The sequence below is a fragment of the Oncorhynchus mykiss genome, chromosome 8 (assembly GCF_013265735.2).
Source record: "Oncorhynchus mykiss isolate Arlee chromosome 8, USDA_OmykA_1.1, whole genome shotgun sequence".
NCBI lineage: Eukaryota > Metazoa > Chordata > Actinopteri > Salmoniformes > Salmonidae > Oncorhynchus > Oncorhynchus mykiss.
In genome coordinates this window covers 77,497,110-77,520,658 of record NC_048572.1, presented here as the reverse complement: position 1 = coordinate 77,520,658, position 23,549 = coordinate 77,497,110, and the positions used below count along the sequence as shown (strand labels likewise).

General features: G+C 43.7%; 1 protein-coding gene across 2 annotated transcripts in view; it reads right to left on the bottom strand.

Annotated features, from left to right (window-relative positions):
• Positions 1-23,549, bottom strand: part of LOC110530678 (CUGBP Elav-like family member 5) — a 63,205-nt gene that overhangs the window by 20,893 nt on the left and 18,763 nt on the right. For both annotated transcript variants that reach the window (XM_036986328.1, XM_036986329.1), the window contains exons 3-4: positions 15,964-16,012; positions 928-1,056 (exon numbers count right to left, since the gene is read on the bottom strand). In XM_036986328.1, coding sequence (XP_036842223.1) covers positions 928-1,056; positions 15,964-16,012 — 178 coding nt within the window. The remainder of the gene's footprint in view (positions 1-927; positions 1,057-15,963; positions 16,013-23,549) is intronic.

Sequence of the window (23,549 nt, the reverse complement as noted above, 5' to 3'; positions counted from 1 at the left end):
CAACCCTAGCTAATGCCATGGAAACTAGAGTATTCAACCCAACAACCCTGGCTAATGACATGGAAACTAGAGTATTCAACCCAACAACCCTGGCTAATGACATGGAAACTAGAGTATTCAACCCAACAACCCTGGCTAATGACATGGAAACTAGAGTATTTAACCCAACAACCCTAGCTAATGCCATGGAAACTAGAGTATTCAACCCAACAACCCTGGCTAATGTCATGGAAACTAGAGTATTCAACCCAACAACCCTGGCTAATGACATGGAAACTAGAGTATTTAACCCAACAACCCTAGCTAATGCCATGGAAACTAGAGTATTCAACCCAACAACCCTAGCTAATGCCATGGAAACTAGAGTATTCAACCCAACAACCCTGGCTAATGCCATGGAAACTAGAGTATTCAACCCAACAACCCTAGCTAATGCCATGGAAACTAGAGTATTCAACCCAACAACCCTAGCTAATGCCATGGAAACTAGAGTATTCAACCCAACAACCCTAGCTAATGACATGGAAACTAGAGTATTTAACCCAACAACCCTAGCTAATGCCATGGAAACTAGAGTATTCAACCCAACAACCCTAGCTAATGCCATGGAAACTAGAGTATTCAACCCAACAACCCTAGCTAATGCCATGGAAACTAGAGTATTCAACCCAACAACCCTAGCTAATGACATGGAAACTAGAGTATTCAACCCAACAACCCTGGCTAATGCCATGGAAACTAGAGTATTCAACCCAACAAACCTAGCTAATGCCATGGAAACTAGAGTATTCAACCCAACAACCCTAGCTAATGCCATGGAAACTAGAGTATTCAACCCAACAACCCTGGCTAATGCCATGGAATCTACAGTATCCACAACAACTGATGAAGTAATAGAAAGAGTATAAGAAATAACGGTTCCTATACCTTTGCTGTTTCCGTCAGGACCTCTTAGCACGGTGCACTCCTCGATGGCACCGTAGGGCTCAAAGAGGCGATACACGTCCTCCTCAGTCTGCTGCTTATTCAGCATCCCCACAAACAGCTTCCTGTCCTCTGGAGGGACAACAGGAAGGACAGTATGTTTAGAGTCCCAGCCATACATACTGTAGTCTGTACTGTATATTATAAGAAGCAGAGGACAGGAAAAAAGGAGAGAATGAAAGGAGAATAAGAGACGGAAGGAGAGGAGATAAACTATATGAGAGGAGGGAAGGAAAGGAGACTAGGAGACGGAAGGAGAGGAGAGAAACTAGATGAGAGGAGGGAAGAAAAGGAAAGGAAAGGAGACTAGAAGATGGAAGGAGAGGAGATAAACTAGATGAGCAAAGGGAAGGAAAGGAGACTAGAAGAAGAAGGAGAGGAGAGAAACTAGTTGAGAGCATTTATACATAGACTATACACACACACATATATATACATAGACTACACACACACACACACACACACACACACACACATTTATACATAGACTATACACACACACACACACACACACACACACACACACACACACACACACACACACACACACACACACACACACACACACACACACACACACACACACACACATACACACACACAATGCAGAGGACTTTGCACACATACATTCATTAACTTTCATATTTATTCAGTGGATACACCCAACATTTCAGCTTACAGCCTTTGTCATGTGCGGGGGTGGAAGTCACGTGTGTGTGTTTGGTGTGTTGGGGGTCGAAGGGTATTTGCCTCTGGCGAAGGGGGGCGGTGGGAGTTGGTGTGTGTGTGTGTGTGGTAGGAGATGGGGGTTGGAATAGGGGGACATGAAAGAGGAAGCATGTTGCAACGCTGTGCTTTGTGTTTTTCTGATGACTTCAGGGATCCGTGTTATCAGACACACAGAAAGAGATAGGCTGGCACATTAAAGTTTGAAGTGAGAACAAGCTCACACACACACGCACGCATGCACGCACGCGCACACACACACACACACACACACACACACACGCAGTAGTGTGACATCTTCCGTCATCTCACTCCTATGCTGCTATCAGCACCCATGCTGATTTCACTGAATTCATAAATCAGACTCTATAGGGAGAAGCATTGACACACACACATACTGGTTGTGGCAGTGTGTTGCATCAGGAGTGTGAACTGTGAGGCTGACACATACACACCCAGTGTCGTGTTTTGCATCAGTAATGTAAATCACACTGAGGGTCTATGTGATCAGAACAGAGTAGAGAGCTACTGGAGACAAGTCTCTCACTTGGGCTCCCGAGTGGCGCAGCGGTCTAAGGCACTGCATGTCCGTGCTAGAGGCGTCACCACAGACACCCTGGTTTGAATCCAGGCTGTATCACAACCGGCCGTAATTGGGAGTCCCATAGGGTGGTGCACAATTGATCCAGCATCGTCCGGGTTTGGCCGGTGTAGGCCGCCATTGTAAATAAGAATTTGTTCTTAACTGACTTGCCTAGTTAAATAAAGGTTAAATAAATAAAATAAAACAACAAGTCTTCAAATCTATTACAGATCGGAGGATCAGTCTCTCTGTCTCCTACAAAGATGTCAACTCTATTACAGATCGGAGGATCAGTCTCTCTGTCTCCTATAAAGATGTCAACTCTATTACAGATCGGAGGATCAGTCTCCCTCCCTATCCAGCCTCTCTCTCTCTCTCTCTCTCTCTCTCTCTCTCTCTGTCTCTCTCTCTCTCTCTATCTGTCTGTCTCCTTCTTCATCTGTCTCTTGGTATGAGTAGTAATATGGTTCTGTCCCTGATTTTTCTTTCACTGCAAATCTTTCTCTCTCTATGAAAAGCAAACTGTATGCAGTTAACATGATACTCTACAATAAACAGACTGCATGCAGTTAACATGATACTCTACGATAAACATACTGTATGCAGTTAACAGGATACTCTACGATAAACATACTGTATGCAGTTAACAGCATACTCTACGATAAACATACTGTATGCAGTAAGCAGGATACTCTACGATAAACATACTGTATGCAGTTAACAGGATACTCTACAATAAACATACTGTATGCAGTTAACAGGATACTCTACAATAAACATACTGTATGCAGTTAACAGGATACTCTACAATAAACATACTGTATGCAGTTAACAGGATACTCTACAATAAACATACTGTATGCAGTTAACATGATACTCTACAATAAACATACTGTATGCAGTTAACATGATACTCTACAATAAACATACTGTATGCAGTTAACAGGATACTCTACAATAAACATACTGTATGCAGTTAACATGATACTCTACAATAAACATACTGTATGCAGTTAACATGATACTCTACAATAAACATACTGTATGCAGTTAACAGGATACTCTACAATAAACATACTGTATGCAGTTAACATGATACTCTACAATAAACAGACTGCATGCAGTTAACAGCATACTCTACGATAAACATACTGTATGCAGTTAACAGCATACTCTACGATAAACATACTGCATGCAGTTAACAGCATACTCTACGATAAACATACTGTATGCAGTTAACAGGATACTCTACAATAAACATACTGCATGCAGTTAACAGGATACTCTACGATAAACATACTGTATGCAGTTAACAGGATACTCTACGATAAACATACTGTATGCAGTTAACAGGATACTCTACGATAAAACATACTGTATGCAGTTAACAGGATACTCTACGATAAACATACTGTATGCAGTTAACAGGATACTCTACAATAAACATACTGTATGCAGTTAACAGGATACTCTACGATAAACATACTGTATGCAGTTAACAGGATACTCTACAATAAACATACTGTATGCAGTTAACAGGATACTCTACAATAAACATACTGTATGCAGTTAACATGATACTCTACAATAAACAGACTGCATGCAGTTAACAGCATACTCTACGATAAACATACTGTATGCAGTTAACAGGATACTCTACAATAAACATACTGCATGCAGTTAACAGCATACTCTACGATAAACATACTGTATGCAGTTAACAGGATACTCTACAATAAACATACTGCATGCAGTTAACAGGATACTCTACGATAAACATACTGTATGCAGTTAACAGGATACTCTACAATAAACATACTGCATGCAGTTAACAGGATACTCTACAATAAACATACTGTATGCAGTTAACAGGATACTCTACAATAAACATACTGTATGCAGTAAGCAGGATACTCTACAATAAACATACTGTATGCAGTTAACAGGATACTCTACAATAAACATACTGTATGCAGTTAACATGATACTCTACGATAAACATACTGTATGCAGTAAGCAGGATACTCTACAATAAACATACTGTACGCAGTTAACAGGATACTCTACGATAAACATACTGTATGCAGTTAACAGGATACTCTACAATAAACATACTGTATGCAGTTAACAGGATACTCTACAATAAACATACTGTATGCAGTAAACAGGATACTCTACAATAAACATACTGTATGCAGTTAACATGATACTCTACGATAAACATACTGTATGCAGTTAACAGGATACTCTACGATAAACATACTGTATGCAGTTAACAGGATACTCTACAATAAACATACTGTATGCAGTAAGCAGGATACTCTACAATAAACATACTGTATGCAGTAAGCAGGATACTCTACGATAAACATACTGTATGCAGTTAACAGGATACTCTACGATAAACATACTGTATGCAGTTAACAGGATACTCTACAATAAACATACTGTACGCAGTTAACAGGATACTCTACGATAAACATACTGTATGCAGTTAACAGGATACTCTACAATAAACATACTGTATGCAGTTAACAGGATACTCTACGATAAACATACTGTATACAGTTAACAGGATACTCTACGATAAACATACTGTATGCAGTTAACATGATACTCTACGATAAACATACTGCATGCAGTTAACAGGATATTCTACGATAAACATACTGTATGCAGTAAGCAGGATACTCTACAATAAACATACTGTATGCAGTAAGCAGGATACTCTATGATAAACATACTGTATGCAATAAGCAGGATAATATGCCCCTCATCACGCCACTGCAATCATTAGCTGCTTCTCATCAATTCATTTATTAAATGCTTTACAGTAAATCCAGGCCCTTGGGGGTCCGGGCAGTGTGTTTGTGTATGTGTGTGTACGTAAGTCTGTGTGTGTGTGTGTATGTTCTCGCCCGCTCTGTCCCAGAAACTAAAAACAGACTGTGAGATGCTCCTCTCCCCCACCAGAGCTCAGAGAGCATCAGACGAGTGTGGAGAACAGGATGAAAGATTCATACGTACAATTCAAGTCAGATCCTCCACTCAACCCTCCCTCTATCACCACATTGACACACACACACACACACACACACACACACACACACACACACACACACACACACACACACACACACACACACACACACACACACACACACACATTCGACCCTCCCCCTCTCCTGCTGACTCCCCCCAAAAGCACAATTCAAGTGAGATCTTCCACATTCTAGCCCTCCCTTCCTCATATTCACCCCCCTTCCATTGCCCTACAAAACTTCCCCCTTCACACACACGCAAACACTGTCGACTCCCACTCTCTCCCCAATCACCTTTTATTCATGTGTGTGGGTGTGTATATAAGCTTGCGTGTGTGTGCATGTGTTCAAGTGTGCGTGCGAGTGTATGTGTGTTTTCATCTCCACACCAGGCTTAGAGCCACCTGGTATCAGTGCTGAGGCCAGGGAGAGTAGTCCCTGGTCCAGAGGCCAGGGAGAGTAGTCCCTGGTCCAGAGGCCAGGGAGAGTAGTCCCTGGTCCAGAGGCCATGGAGAGTAGTCCCTGGTCCAGAGGCCAGGGAGAGTAGTCCCTGGTCCAGAGGCCAGGGAGAGTAGTCCCTGGTCCAGAGGCCAGGGAGAAACGGATTACCCTGGAGGAGAGCGGGAACCAAACAGGAGCAGAAGAAAATAGCTTCAAAAGGCCTAACCGCCATGAATCTCTCATCTCTCTCATGTATCCTACAGCAACTGGATGTGATATTAAGTCTGGAAAGACTTCTGGAAAAACTTCTGAAAAAACTAGTGTGATGAGTAACCTTATCGGAACCTCAATTGCATTTTCTTGATTCCTTGCATCCTCTCTCCTCGCCTCCTTAAAATCCATTGGATGAGGTCAGAGATCCCTCCCCTCTTATCCAATGGGAATCAAGAGAGGAATCAAGGAAATGCAGTTGAGATTCTCCCCTGAGATCTGTCTGAGCAAACGCCTAGGCATCAGTTCAGTGGGCTAATGCATGCGTTCAGTACATGTAGATAAGGCAGTTAGGCACTATCATGTATGACATGGATACTCAGGTACTGGTTAATTAAGGAATAGCTTGTGCTAATTCAGAAGTAGTGCGTCAATTTCTCTGCCAAGGAAGATCAAGCACAACATCTTAAAATCATTATAAAAAGTAGCAGAAAACATCTGAAGTTTGATTTGCTTGCAGTGCTTGCGTAGATGTGCTATAAGCAACAAACTTCATTCTCAAATACCATCCTGAACATCCCCATGAATGTCTCCTGGATTCAAATGTGTTTGGAATGTGGGGAACACATCAAAGAGCGATGGGGATGCTGTGTGTGTGTATGTGTGTGCGCTTGCATGTATGGGTGCGTGCGTGTGTTTGTGCGTGTGTGTGTCTGTGCACATACGTGCACGTGTGTGTGTATGTGTGTTTGTGTTGTGGCCTGAGGCTGGTTGATATCGAAGGGCTGTGGTGTAGCAGTAAACACCTTGCCCTCCATCTTTCTGACGGTGTGGAACCACAGCAGTCTGTCTGCTGCTGACAGGTATTATCAGAACTGTTGAACTTCTTGGGTAAAATAAGTTAGAAAGTTAAGAAACAACTTCAAAGTTACTTTGCATTGGTGGAGGACGAGTTGCACATGCAAAACAGGTGGTCGAATCACTTTTGTAAGTAGTTCTCTGAATGATCTGAAAATATATGCACACAACCATCTAAAACCATGGAAAACAACCATCTAAGACCATGGAAAACAACCATCTAAGACCATGGAAACAACCATCTAAGACCATGGAAACAACCATCTAAGACCATGGAAACAACCATCTAAGACCATGGAAACAACCATCTAAGACCATGGAAAACAACCATCTAAAACCATGGAAAGCAACCATCTAAGACCATGGAAAACAACCATCTAAGGCAGTCCACCCACTTGTCCCACACTGACCTGATTGCAGCTAGCTTGTCTCTCTGCCGCTGAGCTGGTCTGGTGTCTCGGTTATCAAAGAAGATAATCCTGGAAATAATATGGAAGTTTTCCAGAGATATTGTTGCAAGGAAAAGTTCTCTGCCAGTTTATGCATCCTGCAGGGATTCTGTGGATTCCCCATTGGATCTGAAAACACCAGCAAGAATAAGAACCCCAACGTATGCAAGTAAATTCGTTTAGACCATCTCCTTTCGTCTTTCTCCAAAAACACGCCTTCCCTCCAAATTAGTGCAGTCCAAAAATTATTTTCTGGATGGTGTCTGGGATGAACAGTTCAATAGAAGACTTTATGTCCTGCACATGAGAAACCGCCATCTGCGGCGCTCCTGGTTGCATCCTTATCACATTGGCAGCCATGCAGGGTGACTCATTCCTTGGGCAAGAAGACCATTCAATTTCACAATTATTTGACATCCATATTTCTCCTCCTTCAGGCTGCTGATGAGCTGGTTGCTGACGGGCTGGTCCTGGGGCTGGCTGCTGATGTGCTGGTCCTGGGGCTGTCTGAGGGTCAATCTCATCCTCTTTTTCCATCTCACTGTCAGACTCCAAATTGACAGAGACATGATCCTCATATTCAGAGAATTCTTCATCAAAGTGGAAGACACCTCTTCCACACTAGCTTTCTGAGCAGAGATCATTTTTGCCAAATTGATTGATTGTGGTAAGGAGCCACACATGCAAAGCTATTTATTTGTTGTGTCCCTCCCCCAATTTGCACCTGGCTGGGGTGTGGGAAAATACAGAATTTTTTATAATGTGTCAAGATAATGTATTGTAATAACATTGTGTAGGTTTCTGCAGGACATTGTGTAGTTTCACACATTACGTAAGGTAAAGAGTGTGAGAAAAGCGGGAAACAGGCAGACAGACAGTTCAATAAAGGTTATTGTTACTATTTTTTTTAAATAAAACAGGCAGGTAGACAGACAGACAATTTTCTTGGTGCTATGTTGAAACAGCAGGCCCAGGGAGGAAGAAGACAGTATGAAGGCACACAGCAAACCTTTTTACTTGTTTTCACCTACACACACACTTTTCTACACTTTTATTACCCTTGGGTAATAATGTAATATATGTAATATAAACGTGTAGGGGGTGCACTGTGTGCACGCAATGAAAATTATTTTACGTGTTCTTCACAGAACTGACTTCACATGAAATGAGCTCACCACACAGACAGATAGGAGCAATATTGCTGGAAATTAATTGGCAGATATTGTGTTTAGGTTTAGCTTTTTAAGCCAATAGCGGCTAACCAGCTGTGGGATTAGGTCAACGTTGTACTGATTAGATAGTAGCAGAGAGCTTGTGATGTCAGTTACTTGTGAGCTTTGTTTATGACAGTGTTAGATGGAACACATAAAAAATGGCATGTAGACCTACTTCTGAACTGTTTGGCGAGCTACGCATACAGTGCCTTGCGAAAGTATTCGGCCCCCTTGAACTTTGCGACCTTTTGCCACATTTCAGGCTTCAAACATAAAGATATAAAACTGTATTTTTTTGTGAAGAATCAACAACAAGTGGGACACAATCATGAAGTGGAACGACATTTATTGGATATTTAAAACTTTTTTAACAAATCAAAAACTGAAAATTGGGCGTGCAAAATTATTCAGTCCCCTTAAGTTAATACTTTGTAGCGCCACCTTTTGCTGCGATTACAGCTGTAAGTCGCTTGGGGTATGTCTCTATCAGTTTTGCACATCGAGAGACTGACATTTTTTCCCATTCCTCCTTGCAAAACAGCTCGAGCTCAGTGAGGTTGGATGGAGAGCATTTGTGAACAGCGGTTTTCAGATCTTTCCACAGATTCTCGATTGGATTCAGGTCTGGACTTTGACTTGGCCATTCTAACACCTGGATATGTTTATTTTTGAACCATTCCATTGTAGATTTTGCATCTCTGATCAGTCTTCTCCTTGTATGAGCTGAAAGTTTAGAGGGACGGCCAGGTCTTGGTAGATTTGCAGTGGTCTGATACTCCTTCCATTTCAATATTATCGCTTGCACAGTGCTCCTTGGGATGTTTAAAGCTTGGGAAATCTTTTTGTATCCAAATCCGGCTTTAAACTTCTTCACAACAGTATCTCGGACCTGCCTGGTGTGTTTCTTGTTCTTCATGATGCTCTCTGCGCTTTTAACGGACCTCTGAGACTATCACAGTGCAGGTGCATTTATACGGAGACTTGATTACACACAGGTGGATTGTATTTATCATCATTAGTCATTTAGGTCAACATTGGATCATTCAGAGATCCTCACTGAACTTCTGGAGAGAGTTTGCTGCACTGAAAGTAAAGGGGCTGAATAATTTTGCACGCCCAATTTTTCAGTTTTTGATTTGTTAAAAAAGTTTGAAAAATCCAATAAATGTCGTTCAACTTCATGATTGTGTCCCACTTGTTGTTTATTCTTCACAAAAAAATACAGTTTTATATCTTTATGATTGAAGCCTGAAATGTGGCAAAAGGCCGCAAAGTTCAAGGGGGCCGAATACTTTCGCAAGGCACTGTATGTGGGCTGGTAGCTACTGGGGACCAACTTGTTGGAGACCCCTGATCTAGAGAGTGAATGTATCCTGTATCCAAGGTCTCTCCAGTGTTCAGGTATAGACAATCACAGTCTCAGAGCTCAGTGGACTGACCTATATTAATCTGCTCTGCTCCTCTCTCCCCCTAATCCCTGATACTGTGGACTCAATGTAAAGAGAGAAGAGACAGACCACATATACACACACACACACACGCACACACACATGCACACACGCACACACGCACACACACACGCGCGCGCGCACACACACACACACACATACACACAGGCACAGGCACATACACACATGCATGAATACACACACTTGCATGAATAAACACACACACGCAACCACATACAGTTGAAGTCGGAAGTTTACATACACTTAGGTTAGAGTCATTAATACTTGTTTTTCAACCACTCCACAAATGTATTGTTAAACAAACTATAGTTTTGGCAAGTCGGTTAGGACATCTACTTTATGCATGACACAAGTAATTTTTCCAACAATTGTTTACAGACAGATTATTTCGCTATTCTATTCTATCTAATATCACAATTCCAGTGGGTCAGAAGTTTACATACACTAAGTAGACTGTGCCTTTAAACAGCTTGGAAAATTCTAGAAAATTATGTCATGGCTTTAGAAGTTCTGATAGGCTAATTGACATCATTTGAGTCAATTGGAGGTGTACCTGTGGATGTATTTCAAGGCCTACCTTCAAACTCAGCGCCTCTTTGCTTGACATCATGGCAAAATCAAAAGAAATCAGAAAAGTAAAAATAAAAATTGGAGACCTCCACAAGTCTGGTTCATCCTTGGGAGCAATTTCCAAACACCTGAAGGTACCACATTCATCTGTACAAACAATTGTACACAAGTATAAACACCATGGGACCATGCAGCCATCATACTGCTCAGGAAGGAGAAGCGTTCTGTCTCCTAGAGATAAACATACTGTGGTGCGAAAAGTGCAAATTCATCAAAGAAAAACAGCAAAGCATCTTGTTGAGATGCTGGAGGTAACAGGTACAAAAGTATCTATATCCACAGTCAAACGAGTCCTATATCGACATAACCTGAAAGGCCACTCAGCAAGGAAGAGGCCACTGCTCGAAAACCACCATAAAAAAAGCAAGATTGCACATGGGGACAAAGGTCGCACTTTTTGGAGAAATGTCCTCTGATCTGATGAAACAAAAATACAACTGTTTGGCCATAATGACCATCGTTATGTTTGGAGGAAAAAGGGGGAGGCTTGCAAGCCAAAGAACACCATCCCAACCGTGAAGCACGGGGGTGGCAGCATCATGTTGTGGGGGTGCTTTGCTGCAGGAGGGACTGGTGCACTTCACAAAATAGATGGCATCATGAGGGAGTACAATTATGTGGCTATATTGAAGCAACATCTCACGACATCAGTCAGGAAGTTAAAGCTTGGTCGCAAATGGGTCTTCCAACTGGACAATGACCCCAAGCATACTTCCAAAGTTGTGGCAAAATGGCTTGAGGACAACAAAGTCAAGGTATTGGAGTGGCCATCACAAACCCTTTTTAATTTTTTTTTTTTTCACCTTTATTTAACCAGGTAGGCCAGTTGAGAACAAGTTCTCATTTTCAAGGTGTGTGCAAATGCCGTGAGGAGGTAAGGCAATAAATAGGCCATAGTAGCCAAGTAAATATAATTTCAGCAAATTAACACTAGAGTGATAGATGTGCAGATGATGATGTGCAAGTAGAAATACTGATGTGCAAAAGAGCAAAAAAGTCAATAAAAACAATATGGTGATGAGGTTGGTAGATTGGATGGGCAATTTACAGATGGGCTATGTACAGCTGCAGCGATCGGTCAGCTGCTCAGATAACTGATGTTTAAAGTTAGTGAGGAAGATATAAGTCTCCAACTACAGCGATTTTTGCAATTCGTTCTAGTCATTGGCAGCAGAGAACTGGAATGAAAGGTGGCCAAAGGAGGTGTTGGCTTTGGGGATGACCAGTGAGACCAGTGAGCCCCTCTGAGCCACAATAGCCTCTCCTGTTTGTGAGAGAAGAAGTGATGTTGTCATACTGGATAACTGTTGGATGGAGGGAGAGAGATAAGAACAGAGGGAGGGAGGGAGGGAGGGAGGGAGGGAGGGAGGGAGGGAGGGAGGGAGGGAGGGGGAGAGAAAGCAGGAGAGAGACAGAGAGAGAGAGGGAGGGAGAGAGATAAATAGAGAGACAAAAGGGAGGGAGATAGAGTGAGATAATTCTGCCAAAATATCCTCTGTGTACAATGTAAAACCCCAAATAATGCATGTAGAGCAGAATTAGGACGATACCCACTAATTATAAAATTCCAGAAAAGTGCCGTTAAATTCTACAACCACCTAAAAGGAAGCAATTCCCAAACCTTCCATAACAAAGCCATCACTTACAGAGAGATTAACCTTGAGAAGAGCCCCCTAAGCAAGCTGGTCCTGGGTCTCTGTTCACAAACAAACAGACTTCACAGAGCCCCAGGACAGCAACACAATTAGACCCAATCAAATCATGAGAAAACAAAATGATAATTTACAAAATAACTGGGCAAACTAGAATGCTCTTTGGCCCTAAACAGAGTACACCGTGGCAGAATACTTGACCACTGACCACTGTGACTGACCCAAACTTAAGGAAAGCTTTGTCTATGTTCAGACACAGTGAGCATAGCCTTGCTATTGAGAAAGACCGCAGTAGGCAGACCTGGCTCTCAAGAGAAGATAGGCTATGTGCACACTGCCCACAAAATGAAGTGGAGACCGAGCTGCACTTCCTACCCTCCTGCCCAATGTATGACCATATTAGAGACACATATTTCCTTTAGATTACACAGATCCACAAAGAATTAAAAAACAAACCCAATGTTGATTAACTCTCATATCTATTGGGTGAAATACCACGGTGTGCAATCACAGCAGCAAGATGTGTGACCTGTTGCCACAAGAAAAGGTCAACCAGTGAAGAACAAGCACCATTGTAAATACAACCCATATTTATGTTAATTTATTTTCCCTTTTGTATTTTGTAGCTATTTACAGATAATATGACATTTGAAATGTCTTTATTCTTTTGTAACTTTTGTGAGTGTAATGTTTACTGTTAAATGTTATTGTTTTTTCCACTTTTGTTTATTATCTACTTCACTTGCTTTGGCAATGTTAACATATGTTTCCATGCCAATAAAGCCCTTAAATTTAATTTAATTTAATTGAGAGAGAAAGAGAGAGAGGGAGAGAGAGAGAGAGAGAGAGAGAGAGAGGGAGAGGGAGAGGGAGAGGGGGAGAGGGGAGAGGGAGGGGGAGAGGGAGACGGAGGAGAAGGGGGTATGGTTATAACAGTGTCTAGACCAGATCCATATACTACATATGTGGATTGAGGAGTTAGCGAGGTAACTCTGGTCAACTCCCTCCCAGATTCCCTCTCGCAAAGATTTCATCATCATCCCCTTCATCAAGACGACTGATTTTCTTTTGAATGTAAAACAAATGGTATGTTAAAACACCTATCACGTTTAGTAAGGACAGAATGCATTTGAAACGTAACACACAGTAAAACTTGTGTATATGTTAAAATCTAGTGATAGGAGGGAAAAAGCTGCTTGTGCATTGATAAGCACACCAAAGACGACATTAACGAGAACTAATGAAATAATGACAGCACTTCAACAAGCCATTTCACACCATAGCCTGCTGAATTAGCAAGATCATTTGTCTTTCATTTTGATTTTGGCACAAATTAAAAGGTGGCACTGACTTGCCTGTGGATTATTGTTTCAGCATTGTCTCAATGAAGAGTTCGGTGTACGACTAGCCATGTGCGACATGCACGCACAGTTAAAAGCCTGCTAGAGTTAGCGGCAGGCGGACGAGCAATATCCACCGTCGTAGTACGAATGAAGCTTGAGCTGGAATGTGAAGATAACTGAAGCTAGTTAGCTTTAGAAGACCCTGAGTAGATGTAGTTGTAACTACCCTGGTTCAGTTTATTAACCAGCAAAACATTTTTATCAGGTGCACTAGATTAGGGTTGGAGAGAAAACCTACAGGATGGTTGCTCTCCAGGAACAGAGTTGGAGTGAGAACCTACAAGATGGTAGCTCTCCAGGAACAGGGTTGGAGTGAAAATCTACAGGATGGTAGCTCTCCAGAAACATTTTTATCAGGTGCACTAGATTAGGGTTAGAGAGAAAACCTACAGGATGGTTGCTCTTCAGGAACAGAGTTGGAGTGAGAACCTACAAGATGGTAGCTCTCCAGGAACAGGGTTGGAGTGAAAATCTACAGGATGGTAGCTCTCCAGGAACAGGGTTGGTGTGAAAACCTACAGGAGGGTAGCTGTCCAGGAACAGGGTTGGAGAGAGAATCTACAGAAGGGTAGCTCTCCAGGAACAGGGTTGGAGAGAGAACCTACAGGATGGTTGCTCTCCAGGAACAGGGTTGGAGAGAGAACCTACAGGAGGGTAGCTCTCCAGGAACAGGGTTGGAGAGAGAACCTACAGGATGGTAGCTCTCCAGGAACAGGGTTGGAGAGAGAACCTACAGGATGGTAGCTCTCCAGGAACAGTGTTGGTGAGAGAACCTACAGGAGGGTAGCTCTCCAGGAACAGGGTTGGAAAGAGAATCTACAGAAGGGTAGCCCTCCAGGTACAGCATTGGAGAGAGAACCTACAGGATGGTAGCTCTCCAGGAACAGGGTTGGAGAGAGAACCTACAGGAGGGTAGCTCTCCAGGAACAGGGTTGGAAAGAGAACCTACAGGAGGGTAGCTCTTCAGGAACAGGGTTGGAGGCAGAGTTAATTAGCTAGCTGATTGATTGAGGACTGCTCTCTGCATAAATCCACATTGTTTATAAGTATATATATTTGTGTGTGTGTGTGTGTTGCGTGCATGCATGCGTGCATGTGTGTGTGTGTGATAAATTCCAGATAGGATTTATATGCTATGGAAATGTGAAAATCTGTCCCTCATATCATTATTGCCACCTAATCATCCCCAGGGTCCAAGTAACTATTCCCCAGGTTGTTGCTGTAAATGGGAACGTTTTCCCAGTCAAGTTAACTGGTAAAATAAGGGTTAAGTAAGTATAATACAAAATCATGGGGGAAGCAACTGTTGCCCCTGACAACCTGTCTCTGTGCTCGGATAGGCTGTGGAGCTGCGTTCTGTGTTCTGCTGGTGTTTCTATCATCTTCTAACAATCTACTGCTCTAACTGTCTTTGTTATGCCATACATATAAATATACAGATGCAGATCTGAATCGGGTTAGCATAGAAAATGTGTTCCATTCACTCCAGGGCCCGTATTCACAAAGTGTCTAGATCAGCACTCCCATGCTGAGACACTTTGTGAATAGATACAGGGCCTGGACTACATATCATTGTGTGGTGGGGGTGAACACAGAACAGAGACAGGAATCAATAGGAGTAGAAAATGAGGGTTTGTTTTATGGCTGTAATAAAGTGCCAGGCCGTCCACAGAGACCACTAATGACTGCAGCAGGACCATTCTATACGTCAACAACATCCCTGTGGTGGTTTCTTTATAACCAATATGTACAATTCACGGAGAGATTACAGAGAGAGGTATAGGACAAAGTGTACTGTATGTTTGGCTATATTTCATATTTTTTCTATATACACACACTGAACAGAAGAGAGGCCTGCTGTAAGTGAAACTGGGGCAGAAAATCGACTGTTGGGCAGGGGCCAAGAACAGCAGAGACAAAGACACTATTATCAGCTGATGTGGTGGACTGGGTTAGAAAACATTTACACCCTGCCTCCTGACAACACACACGCACACACACACACGCACACACACACACATACACACACACACACACACACACACACACACACACACACACACACACACACACACACACACACACACACACACGCACACACACACACACACACACACACACACACACACACACACACACACACACACACACAGGAATACCAATGCCAGGCTAGAATGAGAAAGAGAAGGAGTAAGAATAAGAATAAGCTACAAAGATGGAACATGAAAGGGACAGAGAAGGAAATGGAAGCTCATGTTATAACAGAGAACGAGAGAGAGATAGTGAAAATAAAAGATAAGTACCTCCACGACACTCACTGTCAGCTGGTTTCACTTGGATGGGACGAGTCATCTGCAGAGAGAGAGAGAGAGAGAGAGAGAGAGAGAGAGAGAGAGAGAGAGAAGAGAGAGCAGAGTGAAAGGGTGATTGAGTGAGAGAGAGAGAGAAAGAGGGAGAGAGAGAGAGAGAGAGGGATAGAGAGAGAGAGAGAGAGAGAGAGACAGGGATAGAGAGAGAGAGAGAGAGAGAGAGAGAGAGAGAGAGAGAGGGAGAGGGAGAGGGAGAGGGAGAGGGAGAGGGAGAGGGAGAGAGAGAGAGCAGAGTGAGAGGAATGAGACAGAAAGAGAAGGAGAGAGGTGGGTAATCTCGTAGTGTGGAGATAACGTAGACACTCTTCACAGTTGTAATGTTACAAATTGAATCTTTAAACTCACTGAGTAAAATACAGCACACTGAGCACAACACCAGTCTCTGAGCAGCAACATCCCACATAAGGCTCTGCGTAGTTCACTACTATATGGGCAATAGGGTGCCGTTTAGACAGAGCCCTTCACCCTGTATGCAGCAGTATAAATCAGTGTGTGGGTGTGTATCCTCTCTGCTGGTATAATCAATAGGTGACCCGCGCCTGAGAAGGTCAGCCATGACAATACCAGCCTCCTTCATTTATGTGTACTGAGACTTTAACTTCTTCCAATGCGGAGGTTGATTGCTCTGTATACAGCATTATTAGGAGGCAGGGGGTCATTTCACGCTATGGTTATGAGTGGTAGGGAGGCACGGAGGAAGGAAGGGAGTAGCTTGGAGGTGTGGGGAGTAGCTATCTACCCCCACCCACCCTCTTCTTCTCTTTTTGTACTATTTGATTTTCTCTCTATCCTTACCTCTTACAATTATTTCATTCCTCCCTCTATCTTTTTGGTGGATCATTCCATTGTTCCACTAGGCTACCCGGGGTGGCAGGTAGCCTAGTGGTTAGAGCGTTGGACTTGTAGCCGGAAGATTGCAAGATCAAATCCCCGAGCTGACAAGGTACAAATCTGTGGTTCTGCCCCTGAACAAGGCGGTTATCCCACTGTTCCTAGGCCGTCATTGAAAATAAGAATTTGTTCTTAACTGACTTGCCTTGTTAAATAAAGGTAAAAAAGTAACTCCATTCCTCTCTCTCTATCTACCTGCTTCTCTCTATCATCCTTTCTGTTTACTTCTCTCTTTCATTCTACCCTCCATTCTTCCACTAGATTGGTAGGGACCAATCATTACCCCAATATGAAGCAACTCCCCCTAACCTATCTCAGATTAATACAAAGGAACTGAGTATGGAGAACATGTTGATGTGGCAAAATGGAGGAGCACCCCAGGCGATGGAGGTTTCCCTGTTGAGCGTGTTCTGTTTGTTCTTTCACACTGTTAAATCACACACAACCATAATCACAGGAAGTGAAGTAGGGTTAGCTATGTTGTTAATATTCATACAGAACACTGTCAGGATGAGGAGAGAGCAGTGAGGGTCAGCAGAGAGCTGTGAGAGTGAGGAGAGAGCTGTGTGGGTGAGGAGAGAGCTGTGAGAGTGAGGAGAGAGCTGTGAGGGTGAGGAGAGAGCTGTGAGAGTGAGGAGAGAGCTGTGAGGGTGAGGAGAGAGCTGTGGGGGTGAGGTGAGAGATGTGGGGGTGAGGAGAGAGCTGTGAGGGTGAGGAGAGAGATGTGAGGGTGAGGAGAGAACTGTGAGGAGAGAGCTGCGGGGGTGAGGAGAGAGCTGCGAGGGTGAGGAGAGAGCTGTGAGGGTGAGGAGAGAGCTGCGAGGGTGAGGAGAGAGCTGTGAGGGTGAGGAGAGAGCTGTGAGGGTGAGGAGAGAGCTGTGAGGGTGAGGTGAGAGCTGTGAGGGTGAGGAGAGAGGGGTGAGGAGAGAGCTGTGAGCGTAAGGAGAAAGCTGTGAGGGTGATGAGAGAGCTGTGGGGGTGAGGAAAGAGCTGTGAGGAGAGAGCTGTGGCGGGGAGGAGAGAGCTGTGAGAGTGTGGAGAGAGCTGTGAGAGTGAGGAGAGAGCTGTGATAGTGAAGAGAGAGCTGCGAGGGTGAGGAGAGAGCTGTGGGGGTGAGGAGAGAGGCCTGTCTGTTTACTGAGAGAGAGTGTTTGTGTGACTGTGTGAATGTGTCTCTGAGTGGGCGAGAGCTTGTTTGTGTGCATGAGAAAACACTTGCTTGGTAGGTGTGTTTGTATGTTGGCATGAGAATGACATGGCTGTCAAAAGAGATTCTCCAGTCAGGCATCACTGCCGTAAGAACATGCCCAGCTGTGATATGGAGAGACAGCTCTGAGCCGAAGCAAATGGAGACAGTAGTGTGGAAGCATACACACACACATTACACACACACACACACACACACACACACACACACACACACACACACACACACACACACACACACACACACACACACACACACACACACACATTACACAAACACATTACACACACACACACGACATACACACATTACACTGTAGACCTACAGACAGCACAGCCCTTAGATACCAACTAACCTCAAACTACGACACACACATGAACATCACACAAACTCACACACACTTTGTATCGTCTTCTGTGTGTAAAGTAGACTCCCCAAAAGAGTAGCTGTTGCTAACGTAACAGGTGTGAAATGTCTAGCAGGGATGGAAGCAATACTGTGACACTAACTAAAACAAAAGGAAATCACATGCAAAAACAGATATGTGAATTCAACGTATTTGCCTTAAACCCTGTACCCATAACTCCCCCTGAGTTGTTTGTTGTCTGCATCATGGGCTTCGTGTATTAGCTGTGTGTTTAACTGTGAGCAGTCTACTGCAAACCCAGTTGTTGTGAGGCTGATCTACAGCCCTTTGGGACCTTAATATTTCAAATTTAACTTAGTTGAATAATAGATGTGGACTGATTCTTTCAGCGATGGGCCTGCTGCTGCTGCAGGACTTCAGAGAACCGTTCTCCTAGCAAGTTAACATGTTCTCACCAAAATAAATAGAGTAGATAGACACAGTAAACATGCCTGTGTTTAAGTGTGTGTTTATGCAGGGCCAGACATACTGACTTTTTCTTTGGGGGGGGGGGGGGGGGGGGGGGGGGGGGGGGGGTTAATCAGCTAACTTACCCCACTTCAACACATTTCATTTTGCTGTGGAACAGAGAGAAAAACGTGGTGTTTTATAATGCTATTCTACATATTTTGTCATGAGGCTAAGAGAATAATGTTGCTGTTTTAAATCTAATTTCCTGCAATTCTTCACTTTTTGGAGCAGAGATTCTTTTCTTCTGTTTCATTGCTCATCTCATGATTTTGTTCACAATTTTCCATGAGGCTGAGTGGAAATGTAGAGATTTTTAAAGCAAATGTCCTGCTATTCTACACATTTTGCCTTGAGGCTGAGAACATTTTGCCATGAGGCTGAGAACATTTTGCCTTGAGGCTGAGAACATTTTGCCTTGAGGCTGAGAACATTTTGCCTTGAGGCTGAGAACATTTTGCCTTGAGGCTGAGAACATTTTGTCATGAGGCTCAGAACATTTAGCCGTTTTAAAGCTAATTTCCTGCAATTCTACACAATTTCCTGGGTTGGGGACCCTTGGAGGTAGAGGACCTCGGTACACGTGCGCTGAGTGCCCGTTCGGTTGGAGGACCCCTGGAGGTAGAGGACCTCGGTACACGTGCGCTGAGTGCCCGTTCGGTTGGAGGACCCCTGGAGGTAGAGGACCTCGGTACACGTGCGCTGAGTGCCCGTTCGGTTGGAGGACCCCTGGAGGTAGAGGACCTCGGTACACGTGCGCTGAGTGCCCGCTCGGTTGGAGGACCCCTGGAGGTAGAGGACCTCGGTACACGTGCGTTGAGTGCCCGTTCGGTTGGGGGACCCCTGGAGGTAGAGGACCTCGGTACACATGCGTTGCGTGTCCGTTCGGTTGGAGGACCCCTGGAGGGAGAGGACCTCGGTACACGTGCACTGAGTGCCCGTTCGGTTGGAGGACCCCTGGAGGTAGAGGACCTCGGTACACGTGCGCTGAGTGCCCGTTTGGTTGGAGGACCCCTGGAGGTAGAGGACCTCGGTACACGTGCGCTGAGTGTCCGTTCGGTTGGAGGACCCCTGGAGGTAGAGGACCTCGGTACACGTGCGCTGAGTGCCAGTTCGGTTGGGGGACCCCTGGAGGTAGAGGACCTCGATACACGTGCACTGAGTGCCCGTTCGGTTGGGGGACCCCTGGAGGCAGAGGACCTCGGTACACGTGCGTTGAGTGCCCGTTCGGTAATCCGGCCCTGTGTACGTGTGTGTGTACAACTACAACGTATTCATGTGTTCTTGAAAAGTGACAGAGACAGATACTAAGACAGAGACAGAGAGAGAGAGAGCAAGAGCGAGAAATAGAGAGAGAGAGAAATAGAGGGAGACTAAGAGAGAGAGAGAGACCGATAGAGAGAGAGAGACAGAGGGGGGGGGGGGGGGGGGGACTAGTGACAGAGAAGGTCATGGCCATCAACATGGGGGGGGGGAGTGGCTCTGTCACATCAAACACACATACACACTGGACACACCGGGGACACACATGCACACACAGGACACACACATACACACACGAACACACACATGCACACACAGGACACACACATGCACACACCGGACACACATACACACACTAGGGCTGGGACAGATATTGCAACTGCAATTATGAATTGCGAATTTCAAACACTTGGGTGAAAACTTGGTAATTCCATCAGACTTGGTTATAACAGCTGTCAGGGTACAGAACATCACTTCTAACATGAGGTCATATGAATTAATACATACTGTGCTAACTGAATACAAAACCAAATGAAACTAATATTTTACAACATTGTTATACAGTACATATGATATGTATTACACCTACATATGAACAAACATACACTATATATACAAAAGTATGTGGACACCCCTTCAAATTAGTGGATTCGGCTGTTTCAGCCACACCTGTTGCTGACAGGTGTATAAAATAGAGCACACATGCAATCTTCATAGACAAACATTGGCAGTAGAACGACCTTACTGAATAGCTCAGTCACTTTCAACGTGGCACCGTCATTAGATGCCACCTTTCCAACTAGTCAGTTCGTGAAATGTCTGCCCTGCTATAGCTGCCCCGGTTAACTCTAAGTGCTGCTATTGTGATGTGTAAACATCTAGGAACAACAACGGCTCAGACGCGAAGTGGTAGGCCACACAAGCTCACAGAACGAGACCGCAGAATGCTGAAGCGCTTAAAAACTTTATGTCCTCTGTTGCAACACATTGCAAAACTTTGCTGTCTCAACATGACATGTTTCAACAAATTGTGTTTTACAGTGTTGGGATCGTGACTTGGGAGAAATATGTACGAGATCGAATCTTGTTTCTCCTGTTCAGCTTATTTATCATCTTCTTGAAGCTGACTTTGCTGACAGTGTAAATAGGAACCATGTCATTGGCTATGTGATAGGTGATAGCCTCTGTGATTTCTGTATCTGCAGGATATTGAAAACGCATGGGCAATCAATGCCTGTTTAACTTAGATGGCTGGTTGTGGCCGAGGGGCTTTTCTGCTGTCGGTTATTCTTCTAATGGTTGAATACATTTGTCGTGTTGCCTCTTGTTGTTGCCACAACTCTGAGGCACCTTTTGCACAACACTTGCATTTGGTTGACATCTGTTTGGTTGTAGCCGAACAACTGCCACACCACTGAAAATGCGCCCTTCCTTGACACCAAACGGACGTTCTCATTGTCACTAGCAGCCCTCCCGTTTCCGACACACTGAGGTAAAACCCCAGCGTTCCTCCTACTGTACTGTTAGTTAAAGCCCTTTCTCTTCTCACCAGCATCTAACTGCACGCTCTAAGTGGCGACGCTGGTGATTGGCCAGAATGTGCATGCCATGCAGAGAGTTAGCAAGCCCGCTTGTGATTGGTCAGCATCCTCTGTGCATGTAGAGAGTGAATGAAGGAGTCAAGCGCATCTCATGGAGGAGGTACTGTGGTCTAGTTTTTGTTGTATCAACGGAGTGTCAAAGAAAGGAAAAAAATCACAGCCTCCTGCGATATGGATATTGCATGTCAATATCACAATTTAGATCTGAATTCAATTACAGTTTTTTACAATCACTTTGGCACTAATTTCAGAACCTTGATGTAATTTTTCAAAACTCTAGACTCAAAACTCACAACTGATGATCAAAATGCACATTTTTCAAAACTCTAATACTTTATCCAATTGCTTAGATGCAATACACATAAAGATCAGATCATTTGTTCATTGAACTAAAATGACCTGCTCAAAATGACACAACTTAACATCAAAGTATTACCATTTCAAAATGCAACTCACACATTACATCTGAGATGACTGTCTACTCATTTCATTACAATGATCCATCTATCAATTGACACAACTGCTCAAAATGATGGTAACTGCTGCATTACTCATAATGCATACTTTTAAGGGTAACTGACAAAAAAAATTCCATGTTAATTTTATTTAACTAGGCAAATCAGTTAAGAACAAAGTCTTATTTACAATGACGGCCTAGGAACAGTGGGTTAAACTGCCTTGTTCAGGGGAAGAACGGCAGATTTTTACCTTGTCAGCTCAGTAACCTTTGTGGTTACTAGTCCAACGCTCTAACCACTAGGCTACCTACCGCCACAAATATCATGAAAGTTTCAGGATAACGAGATCCATTGACACCAATTACCGTGGAACATGAACCAATCGGACTGCATTATCCATGGATGTAATATTTCATCATCATTCTTTATCAGACACTGTTTCTATGGTCCCATTTACCACTTTTCCAGACCATGTTTTCAGATTTGACATTACTGTACACTTTACTAGGTACACCTATCTAGTACTGGGTAGGAGCCTCTTTTGCCTCCACAACAGCCTGAATTATTCATGGTGTTGTACATTAAGAGATGCCCTTCTACACACCATTTGTGGCCTTTCTGTTAGCTTGAATGAGTCTGGACATTCTCCTCTGACCTCTCTCATTAACAAGGTGTTTTTTCCCACAGAAATGCCGCTCACTGAATGTGTTTTGTTTATCGCACCATTCTCTGTAAACTCTGGAGACTGTAGTGCGTAAAAATCCCAGGAGGGCAGCTCTTTCTGAGATGCTGGAACCACCAAGCGTGGCACCAACAATCATACCACGGTCAAAGTTGCTTAGATTACGCATTCTTGCCGTTCTAATGTTTGGTCGAACAACAACTAAAGCTCTCTACTCTACAGTATATACTTTATATATTGAGTTGCAGGCAGCCACATGATTAGCTATTCGAAGGAGCAGGCTATTTGCGTTAACACGCAGGTGTACCTAATAATGTGGCCAGTGAGTGTACGTGAGTGTATGTGGCCGGTGAGTGTATGTATGCAGGTAATTGCTTTTCCAATACTGCCATCTCGTTACTGATGATTGATTTCACATTGTGGTACGAGTATATAGTGAAATGAGTGGTATCCACCTACAGCAACATAATGATAACATGGAGCCGGCAGGTGATCCAGGTCACAAAAGTGGGGGAACATGGTAGAGGACAAGGCCAGGGACCAA